The sequence below is a fragment of the Kogia breviceps genome, chromosome 12, assembly GCF_026419965.1.
Source record: "Kogia breviceps isolate mKogBre1 chromosome 12, mKogBre1 haplotype 1, whole genome shotgun sequence".
Classification (NCBI taxonomy): domain Eukaryota; kingdom Metazoa; phylum Chordata; class Mammalia; order Artiodactyla; family Physeteridae; genus Kogia; species Kogia breviceps.
In genome coordinates this window covers 96,965,111-96,980,135 of record NC_081321.1, presented here as the reverse complement: position 1 = coordinate 96,980,135, position 15,025 = coordinate 96,965,111, and the positions used below count along the sequence as shown (strand labels likewise).

The 15,025-nt window shown below is 44.4% G+C and overlaps 1 protein-coding gene across 2 annotated transcripts in view; it reads left to right on the top strand.

The window, feature by feature from the left end:
• The window catches only part of ARFGAP3 (ADP ribosylation factor GTPase activating protein 3), a 50,705-nt gene that overhangs the window by 6,746 nt on the left and 28,934 nt on the right, over positions 1–15,025 (top strand). The window contains exons 3-8 of one of the 2 annotated variants that reach the window (XM_059080918.2): positions 3,868–3,940; positions 6,298–6,429; positions 7,358–7,441; positions 10,064–10,151; positions 13,564–13,626; positions 14,918–14,964. In XM_059080918.2, coding sequence (XP_058936901.1) covers positions 3,868–3,940; positions 6,298–6,429; positions 7,358–7,441; positions 10,064–10,151; positions 13,564–13,626; positions 14,918–14,964 — 487 coding nt within the window. The remainder of the gene's footprint in view (positions 1–3,867; positions 3,941–6,297; positions 6,430–7,357; positions 7,442–10,063; positions 10,152–13,563; positions 13,627–14,917; positions 14,965–15,025) is intronic. The other variant, XM_067010328.1, reaches the window with a different exon arrangement.

Below are 15,025 nucleotides of genomic sequence, written 5' to 3'. Positions count from 1 at the left end.
GTGGGAAGGGGTCTCCGTCGCTTCTCCAGGTGGATAGTCACTGCAGGTGGCAGGAGACCCTCGTCAGATCAGGGCTGCGCCCCCAGCAAAATCCGGCAGCTCAGCCTCCAAGGACACTTATAGCAGAGCCCAAGGGAATGATTTTTGCATGAATTTTAGTGGCAATTTCAAATGTTTGCAATGTGAAAGGCATGGGCTGCCTGGGCCCCTCTGGCTAGCCCCTGTCTCTGCTCTGACCTCTTGGTAGTAGCCTCTCTGGGGCCTTTGTGGCCATCAGAGAAAGATGCCCCCTCTGGACACAGTCCCACAGTCCAGTAGGAGGCTGGAAGTGCAGGGGCACCCCTGAGCAGTCGTGGCTCAGATCTCTGTATGGCTGGCCTCCCCAGGTCAGTTCACCTATTTCCCTGCCAGTTCTTTTTCCAGGGAAGGAGCCAGCTAGGCAGGCAGGCTGTTTGAAATCATGGCAAGCAGTTTTATTTTATATTATGACTTAAGGAATACTGATACTACAGTATGATTACCATAAAGAGCGTTTGTTCCTATAGGGTAAAATCTATGATAATTTGTAACGAGATATTTTGTATCCTGGCGCAAAAACTATACAGTAATCATAACAGCATAACTTTCTTTCTTTTTTTTGAACGTATTTATTTATTTATTTTTGGCTGCGTTGGGTCTTCGTTGCGGCGCGCGGGCTTCTCGTTGCGGTGGCTTCTCTTGTTGCGGAGCACGAGCTCTAGGCACGCAGGCTCAGTAGTTGTGGCTCGCGGGCTCTAGAGCGCACGCTCAGTAGTTGTGGCGCACGGGCGTAGTTGCTCCGCGGCACGTGGGATCTTCCCGGACCAGGGCTCGAACCCGTGTCCCCTGCATTGGCCGGCAGATTCTTAACCACTGTGCCACGGGAGAAGTCCCCATAACTTTCTTTTTAATGTATTAACTGAAAAAAACTGTATGTACTTTCCTGAGTTCTTTTTTTCAGAAATCAATTTATCAAAGCAGAATGGGCTAAACATTATAGCCGTAGAACTCCATAGGTCATGATTTAGAAAAGGGAGTTCTCTTGGGTGTTCTTACTACTTCCCGAATATCTATCAGTTTCCTGTCTTCTTTTCTTTTTTCTTAAGTGCTGGACCCAGGATATTTTTAATACACTCTCCCGACCTTGTCTCTTTTTGAAATGTGGAGGGATTTGGTCGCCAGGGCAAGTTTATTCTTCATTACTTTTTCCCCCAGGTCAGTTGTCACCAGTTAGCACATGGTGACCCCCTCTGTCCAGAGGCCGCAATGCCTAGACTCGAGGCAATGTAGTTTGTTGTCTTCCTTTCTCTCTTACTGTGCTCTTTCCCTCTTCCTCTCTGCGAGGTCCCGCCCATCAGAACCTGGCCCTCCCTTTTCCTCACCACTACAGCACGACACCAGTTTAAACCATTCCAGGAAGTCAGGTGGTTTTCTGACCTGTTCCCCAGCTGAGGGAAGGGCTGCCTGGGAGCCTGGTGAGGCTGGACAGCAGGGCCTGTTTGGGATGTCGCAGGTTTAATCACTACCGTTTTAAAAGTTAGATAAATATAACTATGAATCATGATGCTTATAAATGATTCAAGAACAACTGTTTAAAAAAAAAATCACTGTACATATAACCCAAGGGCAACAGTCTAGGATTCGGGCAAGAGAAAGTCAAGGATGATAAGGGTACTAAGGATATTCTTTTTAAGAGGTGGAGGGCTGCTCTTTAAACATTTTTTATTGATTAAAAAGTTTACAGACATTTCACTGGGAAAAAAATCCAAACAGTCCCAGAGTATATAAAGTAGGAAGTGAAAGTCCCAGCTCTAGAACCCCCTTCCCTCTCCTTCCTCTCCCAGCTAGCTGGCTGCACACACACGTGTACACACACACACACTCACACACACACTCTCCCATTTCCCAGGCATGAACATGTTAACAGTTTGGCATGGGTGGAATGTTAATTTTAAAGGAGGTTTTGTTTTGTTTCGTTTTTAAGTAGACTTTCAAGTCAACGAGTTTACAAAGGGAAAAAAATTTTTAACTACGGCTTTTGCCAAGCAAAAAGGAAAAGGCAGGTTAGGCATCTATGGAAATGGCAAGCTGCATTGGGAGCTGACTGCAGAGTGGACCTGATCGGCCCCTCCCACCCCCCAGGACTCGGACCGCTTCGCCCAGTGCCTGTGACGCTGAGTCTCCCAGGGCTCCTCTCTCTGGCTCTGTTTATTCTCAAGTTCACCATTAAGTGTGTCATGAGCTGTGACAAGTGCAGGGGGTGTCACCCTTGCGTCACTGTTGTTGGGCTGGGGGTACAAATACAACATAAATAAGAAGATAAACTATAAAGAACATTGATAGAAACAGCATTGTGTCTACTTCTGGTTGGAAAATTAGGCAAAGTGTAAAGGAGGAGGTCACATTTGCAGTGAACTTCGAAGGTCTGGTGAGATTTTGATAACGGAGACAAGGTAGGGAAAAAGGAGGGGAGCACTCAGACTTTAAGAAAAGATATAGAGATGGGAAAAAGTGAAATGTTTAGTAGCTAGTTTTCATATGCATAGGAAAATGAGGAGAAATAAGATTCAAAGGGGAAGATCTGTGTGACCTTGGGAGGGCCAGTCTGGGAGCTTAAACTTTATACTCCTGAGGCCCTTGGGGGGGTACACGTGGGAAGGGAAGGCTGATGTGAGCCTGGGTGCAGTAGGCGCCCCAGAGATTCACAAGGCAGTGCTAGTTGGGTGCGAGGAGTGAGGATGCTGCAGCTTGGCTGCTGGGCGCTGAATCCCTGTTGCCATCCCTGGCTAGCTCTGCATGTGCTCCTTACCTCTCTGTGTCTCAGTTTCCTCCCCCTAAAAGTGGAGATGATGGGCTTCCCTGGTGGCGCAGTGGTTGAGAGTCCGTCTGATGCAGGGGACGCAGGTTCGTGCCCCGGTCCGGGAAGATCCCACGTGCCGCGGAGCGGCTGGGCCCGTGAGCCGTGGCCGCTGAGCCTGCGCGTCCGGAGCCTGTGCTCCGCAACGGGAGAGGCCACAGCAGTGAGAGGCCCGCGTACTGCAAAAAAAAAAAAAAAGTTAAATGATACCAGTAGGCAGAGAAATAAGAGAAATAGGAACGGCAGCATAAAAGACATGTTTTGGTGAATCTAAAGCTTCTTTCCTTTCCACCTTGCCCATTTTGTAAAGGGTGTTCAACCTATACCCACTTTAAAATGTCCACATCCCTTTCCAGTTAGTGTGGGAGAAGCTAGTGTTGAATATGGGTTGGCCTTGCCTTTTGCTCATGTCTATGGATTCAATAGAAAGATATCTAATATTGTCGCGTGGTCATATCTTGCTTTACGGTGATCACTTGGTGAATTTTTTTTTGTTAAGTACTACAGTTATTGCTTTCTTCTTGCTCTGATTTGATCTTAGATTATAGATAAGTAGGGCATAAGGTGTCGGTGGGGGATAGGAGGCACTTGCAGTTTTCACTCAAGCAGCATTAAAAGCTGAGTTTTCTCCGCTCCCTGATGGTGGTGATGTTGAGTAGGTCCTTCTACCTGATGATAAGGCTGTGAGCATCCTCCAGGCTCCTGTTAGGGGTCACACCGGACAAATCGATAGCCAACCTGAAAAAAATCCAAACAGTGCATCTATGTTTGGAGCCTTGGCTTCTAGGAAGGGTGAGGGGGGCCCGGAGTGGCTTGTCCCAACTATCGTGCACCCTGGAGTCCTAGCATCCTGCAAGCATGTGTGTCACTGCTAACACAAACTTAGAATTCTTCAGGATCCTGAAGATAGAGGAAAGCTTATCCTCAAAAGTTTAGTGGCTTGATTATGGGGAAGAACAGTATTAACATGTAAGCATATTTTTTCCATTTAGATCTACGGAGTTGGATTCTAACTGGTCTTGGTTTCAATTGCGATGCATGCAAGTTGGAGGAAATGCTAACGCAGTAAGTTCATTTCAGACTTGTCGTTTTCTTCCTGCATAAATATGTGTTGCACTAGCAAAGAAGTTCAACGTTTCCATGTAAGAGTTTGGGAGGCCCTGTCGGACCGCTTAGGAGCTGGATGACCCAGCTTGCTTGTTTATCCAGAAATCTAGTAAAAACCTAATAAACATGGAGCTCTGGGCTAGGGTACAGTGATGAACAAGACAAGTGAGACCCCGCCCTTACACGCAGGGACAGAGAGCAAGTAAAGCAGTAAATGAAGTAAAAGGTGGTGATAAGTGATTTGAAGAAAATTAAACCAGGAAGTGATGGCATAGAGGAATTGGGAGACTTCATTATGATCATACAGTTCTTTAATATCTGAGGGTGACTTTTGTACTCAGATGGAATGCTTCTAGCTTCTCTTACCTGAATTTTATTTAATTTATTAAATCTACAAATTAAAAAACCTGTTTTCCAAATCTGCAATTACAGTTTATAAATATCATGTATCAATTTTTAAACTTAGTAATTTCTGTGTGAAAACTAACTTTTTAAGTGTTCAATTAATTTATAATTTTAAAAGAGCAAATTTCCTTAACCCCATTTACAAACCTAGTTAAGGATCCTCACACATTTTAAACTTCATTTACAAATTCAGTCTATCTGATTTCTAAAACGCTAAACTGTCAGCCTTATAAATCTAGCCAGCAAAATCATCCTTTATATAAAATACCATTGTGTTTTTATAATGGTATGCCAAAATGATATAGGTTGAGTAAATAGAATTCCCTTAGACATACCATTAAACATTCAAAGTATTGGAAATCAAATTTGTCTACGTTTCAAATAAAAATTACGTCTAGCATCAATTAAATATTTAAAATTAAAACAGTAAATCTAAAATAGTAGTTTTCAAAATTCCCAGATTCCCCTGGACCAGTATATCTCAGCGTTTTTTCATTATTGTTCCTTAAGCAGGAAAATTGAATTAATCGATGAACTTATTTTAAATCTAAATTGGATTTAGTTTTCCCTAGTGAGAGAAATTAAATACTAAGGAATATGATTTTGTCAGGTAAGGGTGATCTTTGGAAGGCTACAACCCATTGTAATAACTAAGATTTTTTTTTTCCACTTTCCAGGAAACCATTTTTGCCCCTGTTGAGAATGCGTGCCTTAAGTATTTCAAGCGTGTTATTAGAAACCCATACCCATTTTCATTATGTCCACAAACTTGTTCCTCAGCTTAATACTGCGGGTTTGATAGCATCTGTCCTTGTTACTAAACCTTCCTAGGTTGCAGAGCCCCCCCCCCAACTCCAGAGGGCAGCTTCCTCGTCTCAGCCAGCGGAGACGGGGCCGATGGGGCGAGGCAGGTCAGTCAGTGGTCCTTCAGCTCAAGCAGTGGAAGTGGGACCATCCTGCTTGGGTTTGAGTGCCAGCTCTGCCCCTCGCCTGTCTCTGTGACTCTGGGCAAGTTGTTGAACCTCTCTGCTTCAGTTTCGCCGACTGTCTGAGAGTCTGGCCACGAGGGTTTGACGGGGTGGTGCCCACAAAGGGCCAGACGAGACCGGGTGCATGTGGGCACTCCGTACCGTTACTCATCCCATTGAGCTAGTAAGAGGATCCCTCATGCAGGTTTTTAGAACACCTGCTTCAATGATGATACGAATACTGTAATTCATGTCTGTGCATAGATCAGAGGTGGTTGAAAGCAGTGTCCTTTAATTGTCTAAACATCTGTTTCATCACCTTGCCTGTGCTGTGCTCTCTGCTGATGAAGAAATAGTGCTCTACAGGGAGAAGGTTAGCGTGGCTCCTGACTTGTTTGTCAAAAATTCCAATGTAGGGAGAGCCCCCTGGTGGCCTAGTGGTTAGGATTCCGGGGCTTTCACTGCCATGACCCGGGTTCAGTCCCTGATCGGGGAACTGAGATCCCACACGCTGCACAGCACAGCCAAAAAAACCCAAAAAATCATCTCGTATAGATACAAAGAAAAAAGAAAAACAATTCCAGCTTAGTGGAATCTAAACTAAAGTGGATTCCTCAAATTAAAAGTAGTCCTGAGTGGAAAGCGTCCCCCCAAATAACATTCAGGTTGATGGAGGGCGCTTAGTGGAGCAAGGAAGGGCCAGTTATTTGGTTTTGTGAGGCAAATCTCATGTCCACTTTTACCAGAATATTCATGTTACATCTGTGGAAGGTATTACCCCCTTTTACAAGGAAAAATTTTTAAAAAATTTTTCATGGTTTAAATTATTTTGGTTTTCACTAGTATTTTCAAAAAAATCCCTCATAGCATGCAGTAGCATTTTTGATCACCATGTTAGATTTAGTGCAGCGATGCAGTTAACCCGCGTGCTTTCCTCTGCAGTCTTCCTTTTTCCATCAGCACGGGTGTGACACCAACGACACCAATGCCAAGTACAACAGCCGCGCTGCCCAGCTTTACAGGGAGAGAATCAAGGCGCTGGCCTCCCAGGCAACCCGGAAGCATGGCACTGACGTAAGCACAGTGGGTTGGGGGGGGTCTCCTTCAGAGGAACATTTGTTTTGGTAGAAAAAGTAGTTTTTACCCCAAACAGTAAAACTTGCTAGCCGGGCTCCCTTACAGGGAAACAGTGTATAGTGGGTTCTTATTGTTCACGGTCCTGCTTGGTAAGGTTGCTGTGAACACTGCACGGGAGTCCTGCAGCATCACCTTTGTCAGCTGATCAACACTCACCTTATTTTACGTGTTTCTGTTTAAAGACACCTTCTTCAGCGTATATTGTTGACTCAGTGACACTGAGCTGGCGGCCAAGGGCCTTGTGGCTCGAGCCGAATGACACTCACCTAACCGCATCCCGGTGCTTAGGAACGCGCGGTGGCACTGCAGCACCGTGCTCGGGACCGTTGTAAACAATGGATCCACCCGCAAAAAAGCACAAAAATGTGAAAAGCATCTCAGCAAACAGCCCGTACAAGGGACCCGTGTTTACAGCAGGAGCCGGAACAAGGAAGCAGAGCGTCGCCTTGTTCCACCTCAGCTGGGAATGTGCACCTGGGGTGACAGATTCTCTGCTGCTCTGCGTGTGTCCGTGCAGGACGGCAGATTTGGGGTCACGAGTCAGTTGTAGCGTGTAGACAGACTCGCAGACATGGAATCCACACTGATGGGGGTTGACTGTACTTTGGAACCTGCACTTAGACGTGAGGCCCTGGCTCCTTCCTTTTCGGAAATGGCTTGGGGGGCTGGCGATTGTCTTCCACAGGGTTTGGTGGCAGAAGTTACTGGATTGATGTGTTACTAAAATGTGCTCAGGGGCCCTGACTTTCTAATAATGGGAAGTACAAATCTTTAGCAGAGAGGCCTCCAGAAGGGGAGTGAAGAGCATTAAATAAACACTTTAAAGCAGGTGAAATGCTGAGCGGTGCATGTGTTTTTGTTCCAGCTGTGGCTTGATAGCTGTGCGGTTCCACCTTTGTCCCCTCCACCAAAGGAGGAAGATTTTTTTGCCTCTCATGCTTCTCCTGAGGTATGTGTTACGCTTCACATAATTCTCATGTGTGCTTCTAAGGCATAACTGAAGTTATCAACAGTAAAGTTATAAAGGGCATATATTTAAAATGTTTCAGTTAGGATATAGGCTAAGCTGCTGTAACACACAGCCCTGAAATACAGTCAGGCCTGGAATAAGGTAGGAGTTAATTTCCCACAGCAGTGCAGCGGTAGGGCGTCCAGGGCTGACCAGGGTGTGGATTTTGCTCTTCTCATTGTGTGGCTCCTACCTCAGGGTGCAGAGTGGCTGTTTCCCAGCCAGTGGGGTGAGGACAAACATTCGGGAAAGCAAGTGCCCCATCCTTTTACCATCTAGAGCTGGCACACGTCACTTCTGCTCATAGCCTGCTGGCTAGAATTCAGTCCCATGCCCTATACCCAGCTTCGACGGAGGCCGAGGACGTCTTACTAGGGGTCTTCCCAGTGCACTTCAGAGCTTTGGAACTGACAAAGAATGAGGACAGTTTTTTGTTGTTGTTGTTTTTTTAACCCAGATTTTAAGAGCGGTTTGAATCTCATTGCCCCTATTTAGCTGTGTACGTAGAACATATCTCAAGGCTATCGTGAGAATGAAATGCGTTAACACAGATAAAAGTAGCTGGTACCTAGCGCAGAGGAAGCCTTCAACAAGTGCCGTTTCATTAACCTCATCTTCGTAGTCCGATAGGAGTAGTAACGACAATCCGTGGTCCCTCTGGGCGTTTCCCCCAAATTGCTTAGGTCAGGGAACATGAGGCCTGCAAAGCCTAAAGTATTTACTAACTGGTCCTTTAAGGAACTGTGTGCGACCCCTGGCTTATGGCCCCAGAGGTTCTGTTAGCTGCCCTGCGTCTTCCAGTCCCGACGGGGAGGGGCCACCGTTCGCTTAGCTGCTGCTCAGCCCTTTAACGGATTTTCAAGAAAAAATTATGTAAAGTTGTATATACATTGCTAAACCTTGATATTTTTGTTGCTATTATAATTTACACATGATGTACATGTTATCTTTGACAGAATCAGTAGTTACCAGAAATAGTTATCAAAAAAGATGGGAACAGAAAACAAAAGAGAAGGGTGTGCTATCATGATCGGCTGCTATTGTTTAATATAGAACTAGATACAGAATATCCATGATTAGTAGCTGAGAAATGTTAGGAATAGAAATGATGGGCCAAAAAGAGGAGAGATGTGAACAGTTTGGTGTGGATTAGACTTGGAGATATTAGTATGAATCCATGTTTTTTAGTGTCTCTCTGTCTTTATATATCCATATGCACACGCACCTGCGCGCGCACACACGTACACATGGTGGAGAACTAATTGCAGATACGTGTGTACACGCGGGTTAGTACACACAGATGTATGACCTAGCTCTGTCCGCTGAGAGGCCTAGAGACAGTGACACCCCAGGACAACAGGTACACCCAGCACCCACACCTTGGTTTCTAAATGCTGTTGTCCAAGGGAAGGACCCAGGGCTACCTTTGGAGAGATGGCCCCGATTCTAGGACTGGGGCTGCTGTGGCAGACAAGCCTGGAGCGCCCTGTGGTGCTAGAAGAAAGGAAGTGCTAGGAGGCCGGGCAGGGGGGACGGACGAGGACATGTCTGAAGGGCTCAGGAACCAACCTGGAAGAGGTGCCAGTGGTCAGAGCTGGAACGATTTGAACAACAAAATAATGATAGTATTGGACTATAATCCAAAGAATAAATAAATATGCAGACTAATATAAATGGGTGATTGCATAAAGAAATGGAGGGAAAGGACAGTCTTCCTTACAGAAAATTCCAAATCGTGCATATACCTCTCCACCCTTCTGGAGGTGGGGCTTAACCCCCCTCCCCTTGCATGTGGACTGGACTTAGTGACGCTTCCCAGGACTAGAGGATGGAGAGGGGAAACCGGTAACTTCACAGGGAAAAGGCTGCCAGGCGCCAGCCTAACCAAGTGAAGAAGATTGGCATCACTAGTGCACAGTCGTGTTGACATGAGGCACTGAGGGGGCACCTCCTCTCTACTGTTCTCCCTCCAGACCTAGTCTAATCACAAGAAAACATCAGACGAACTCAAAGTGAGGGGCATTCCACAAAATACCTATCAGTACCCTTCAAAAGTTTCAAGGTCCTGAAAAACAAGGACAGACCGAGAAACTGTCACAAAGCAGAGCAGGCTGAGGAGGCGTGACGAAGGCAGCGTGGGGTCCTGGGTGGGTCCTGGAACAGAGAAGAGACACTGGTGGGAAAACGGGTGAAATCCAAATAAAGTCTGGAGTTTAGCGAATAGTGTACCAATGATGATTCTTCATTTTGACAAATGGACCCTGGGTATTTTAACATCAGAGGAAGCTGGGTGAAGAGTCTATAGAAACTTTTATCTTTGCAACTTTAGTGTAAGTCTGAAATTATTGCATAATAAAATTTTTATTTAAAGAAAAGGAGGAAAAATAAGGAATTTGAGCATGGAAACAGAGACTTAAGGACAGGTATATTTTAATCTTATCCTTCCTTCCCACTAATCCAGGTGGGAAGGTGACTGTTTAAATGACTAGGTTTGTCTCCTGTTATTTGTTTTCTATGACTTTTCTTGCTTTGCTGGTAATGATTCTTCTCCCCTTGCTTCAGGTGAGCGGCACGGGGTGGACACCAGCACAACCAGAGCCGTCTTCTTTGACCCCAGGGCACGTGGACGCCCCTCCGGCAAACAATGAAGGTAGTGCTGAGACCCGCCCTGTCGTGCTGTCCTGTGCTCCACTGGCATCATGGAACTACTAGAAAATGAGACTCTTGCATTTGCTAGGGAAAGATGCCCGTGGTCAGTTATAAAGTGGGGAGAAAAGATTACTGAACACGGAATATGATCTCATTTTTATAAAAAAGAGAACCTGGGGCTTCCCTGGTGGCGCAGTGGTTGGGGGTCCGCCTGCCGATGCAGGGGACGTGGGTTCGTGCCCCGGTCCGGGAAGATCCCACGTGCGGCGGAGCGGCTGGGCCCGTGAGCCATGGCCGCCGAGCCTGCGCGTCCGGAGCCTGTGCTCCGCAACGGGAGAGGCCCGCGTACCGCAAAAAAAAAAAAAAAAAAAGAGAGAACCCAAATCACACACACAGTTAACACCAAATTGTTCGCTGGAGAATGAAATTACGGAGGATTTTTACTTTCAACTTGCTACAGTAGTTTTGGGGTTTTTTAAAAATTTATTTTATTTTATTTATTTTTGGCTGCATTGGATCTTCGTTGCTGCACGCGGGCTTTCTCTAGTTGCGGCGAGCGGGGGCTGCTCTTTGTTGCGGTGCACGGGCTTCTCATTGCGGTGGCTTCTCTTGTGGAGCACGGGCTCTAGGCACGCGGGCCCAGTAGTTGTGGCTCCCGGGCTTCAGTAGTTATGGCTTACAGGCTCACTAGTTGTGGTGCACGGGCTTAGTTGCTCCGCGGCACATGGGATCTTCCCGGACCAGGGATTGAACCTGTGTCCCCTGCATTGGCAGACGGATTCCTAACCACTGCACCACCAGGGAAGCCCCCTAATGTGAATATTCTAACTCTTACAATTTATTAGCATAAAACACCTTCTGAGACTGAAGGTTACCCGCCACGGGAGGTCTAGTAACCTCTGAAGTTCAGATGTCTCCGTTTGTTTTACTAACAGAAAGCTAGGGGAACCGAATGCAGACCAAGATGTTTTCTTGGAAATTTCTCAGAAGCTGCGTCCCTAGCTGATGAATTTCCCCTAAAAGGTTTTACTGTTTGGAATTGTGCCTCCTTTTGCACCTGCAACAACACTTTCCTCTCTTCTCCATCTAGAGCTTTTCTTAAGCTGTGGTTAGTTAGGGAGACTTGTCGTCTCAAGGCTTAATCCAGAATTTCATGTGTTAGCATCGGGTGACAAGGTACAGTCTCCGCTAAATGTAAGGGTCACACAGTGAAAAGGAGAGAACAGAAGAATTCTAACAAATAGAAAGATGGGGCCTGCAATGCTCTGCTTCTGTGTTGTCATTCGCTGCTGTGCCTACAGTGCCCGGGGCAGTTCCTGGCCCAGAGTAAGTAATCAATAGATGTAGACTCAGTTCTCTTTCTACAAATTGGCATTGTTCTCACTCATCCTGCTTTGCCTACTTAAATGCCTTAACTAGAGTTTACCTTTTAAAAAATGTGTAAAAACAAAATACTTGAGTTTCCTCTAAACCACTGTTCGGCCTGCTATTTTTTTTAAATCGCTTTATTGAGATATAATTTGCACACCATAAGATTCACCCTTTGAAAGTATGCAATTCAGTGGTTTTTAGTATATTCACAAGGTTGTGCTGCTATCAGTACTGTCTAATTTCAGCACATTTTCAGCAGCCCAGAAAGAAACCCCTACCCGTTAATAGTCACTCTCCATTCTCTCCTTGTCCCAGCCCCTGGCAACCACTAGCCTGCTTTCTGTCTCTAAGGAGCTGCCTATTCTGGACATTTCATATATATGGAATCATACTCTGTGTGGTCTTTTGTGACTGGCTTCTTGGGCGTAGCATAATGTTTTCAGGGTTTGTCCATGTTGTAGCAGTGTATCAGTATTTCATTTCTTTTTATGATCAAATAATATTCCATTGCATGGATATACCACATTTTGTTTATCCGTTTTTAACGTAATAAATAAAATTAAAATAACATTTTTAAAATAAAAACTTTAATAGAGTTCCTAACCAGAATCTTTATTTTTTAGATCAACTAGAAAACAGAGCAGATTTCTTGGTAACTGAAAATTTAGGTTTCTATCACTGATATAATTGGTATTAGAATTTCCAAATGTTAACATATATTGGGTGTATAGTCTACACATGTACTTGGTATCTCAGAACAGTTTACTTTATAAAGCACTTTTAAAATTTTATTTATTTATTTTTGGCTGCGTTGGGTCTTTGTTGCTGCGCGTGGGCTTTCTCTAGTTGGGGCGAGCGGGGGCTACTCTTCGCTGCGGTGCGCAGGCTTCTCATTGCGGTGGCTTTGCTTGTTGTGGAGCACGGGCTCAGTAGTTGTGGCTCGCGGGCTCTAGAGCGCAGGCTCGGTAGTTGTGGCGCACAGGCTTAGTTGCTCTGCGGCACGTGGGATCTTCCCAGACCAGGCTTGAACCCGTGTCCCCTGCATAGGCAAGTGGATTCTTTTTCTTTTCTTCTCTTTTTTTTGAATTTTTGAATTTTATTTTATTTATTTTTTTATACAAGAGGTTCTTATTAGTCATCCATTTTATACATACTAGTGTATCCATGTCAACCCCAATCTCCCAGTTCATCCCAGCACCACCACCACCCCCCGCCCCTCACTTTCCCCCCTTGGTGTCCGTACGTTTGTTCTCTACATCTGTGTCTCTATTTCTGCCCTGCAAACCGGAGGCGGATTCTTAACTACTGTGCCACCAAGGAAGTCCCTCAGAACAATTTACTTAAAACACCAGACCATGGAACTTCCCTGGTGGCGCAGTGGCTAAGACTCCATGCTCCCAATGCAGAGGGCCCGGGTTCTATCCCTGGTCAGGGAACTAGATCCCACATGCATGCCTCAACTAAGAGTTCTCATGCCACACCTAAGGAGCCCACATGCCGCAACTAAGACCCATCGCAACCAAATAAATAAAAGTAAAATAAAACACCGGACCATAAGGTAGAATTCCAAATGATATTAATTAGGGAGACCAATAACATTTTTATTCTACAAAGCAACTGGATACAAAATATACTCCTGTTTTAATGGACTTTTAAATTAAAATTCTTAAAATGATGGAATATGGAGCTGAAAAGAAAAGACAATCAGGGCTTCCCTGGTGGCGCAGTGGTTGAGAGTCCGCCTGCCGATGCAGGGGACGCGGGTTCGTGCCCTGGTCCGGGAGGATCCCACGTGCTGCAGAGCGACTAAGCCCGTGAGCCGTGGCCGCTGGGCCTGCGCGTCCGGAGCCTGTGCTCCGCAACGGGAGAGGCCACAACAGTGAGAGGCCCGCATTCCGGAAAAAAAAAAAAAAAAAGAAAAGACAATCATTGACAGAACTGGATAAGATTCGTAGTACTGAGCAAGTTGAGTGTATTGTATATTCAAAAGCACATTTGATGAGCCTGTATTCAGCGTTAATATCAATATTTTCAACTTTCAGGTGGACCAGAACAAGGACCAAGTGTGGAAGGTCTTCATGTACCAACAAAGGCTGCTTTAGGTGGTATGTGTTACCCTATATTGTGATTTAGAGAGTGAGATTAACTAAGAAAAAAATGAATCCTGTCTTTACGTTCTGCCTAGAACTCAAAATGTAATGAGATTTATTTAAGCAAAAAATGCTGTTCTGTTTCTGCCAGCTTGATGACTGTGAAATGCGGCAGCCTCTGCAACCCGGCGAACGTTGCTCTTGATGCTTTTGCTTTGCTGGTTTATGTCCCAGCATAAGCAGAGGTCAGAGCAGCCAAGTCATTCCTAGCTACTCAAGAACTCTTAGCATTTCCTTCTCTTTCTGATTTTATTGTAGGTGAACTTAATTTCTAATTTTTCATTATCAGGGAAATACATTCTGAAATTAGTGCATATTACACTGTATTAATTGGAAAGCAACTGCTTTGGTGAAAAATAACTAAACTATTAGAAATGTTCCAGGTATTTTCGTCATGTATTTATAATAGACTTGTAGGAGATTGGGAGCAGATTATGTGACCACCGCAGTACAAATCTAAAAGAAAGTGATGAAAAGGAGAATTTCCATGGATGGCTTTTTTACACTTGAAATGTAATGAGGTTATTCCCTCATTAGACTAAAAGTTTTAATCTTTGTTGTTTGTGGTTTTATGCTATCTTTTTCCTGCTAAAGCACATTCTCACTTTGTAATAAAATAATGTTTTATTCCTACTGGGTCTCTTTTACATAATTCTAAACACAGAATATGTAATCTATGATTAAAATTTACCCAGAAAACAATTTTTAAGAAACTTTATCTGAAAGCATCATATATTTTTGTGCAATTTAGAATGTAATGCTACCAAAAGAATAGAGTGTTTTATATTTCTTATTGGTTAATATGATAACGTAAATCAGAGTGGAAAGTGCTTCACTGCTTTAGTTGTATACATAATGCCTGGCTAACTTTCTACTTTAAAAGAATTTTGAAAATTTTTGAAGAGTAGAGATTAATAGGAGGGTTTGTTCTAGTGTAATATGAAACGCTCCTGAAGGAAGTAGTGAGTGGGGCAAACTTAGTCTCTTTATTTCTCTTCAGTGTGGTGACCCCAAAAAATATGTACTCTCTGAGTTTGGATACTGTGTGGAAATGCTGAGGACTCTCTTTTGATAAAGCTCTGTTCATCTAAAGTACACGCGCATACTTGAGCCTCTGGATGACAAACGAATGTGGAAAATGTCACAGTCTCTTAAATAATAAAATACAGTATCTTAGAATTTTTAAAAATACACTGAAATTATATATTTCCGTTGGACTGACTTTCTACTTTTTATTTTTTGACAGAAGTTTCCTCTATCATAAAAAAGAAACCAAATCAAGCTAAAAGAGGAGTAAGTATTATGTATAAAATATCTGGTAGTATAGCTCTAAAATGGCTTATGCACTCAGAAA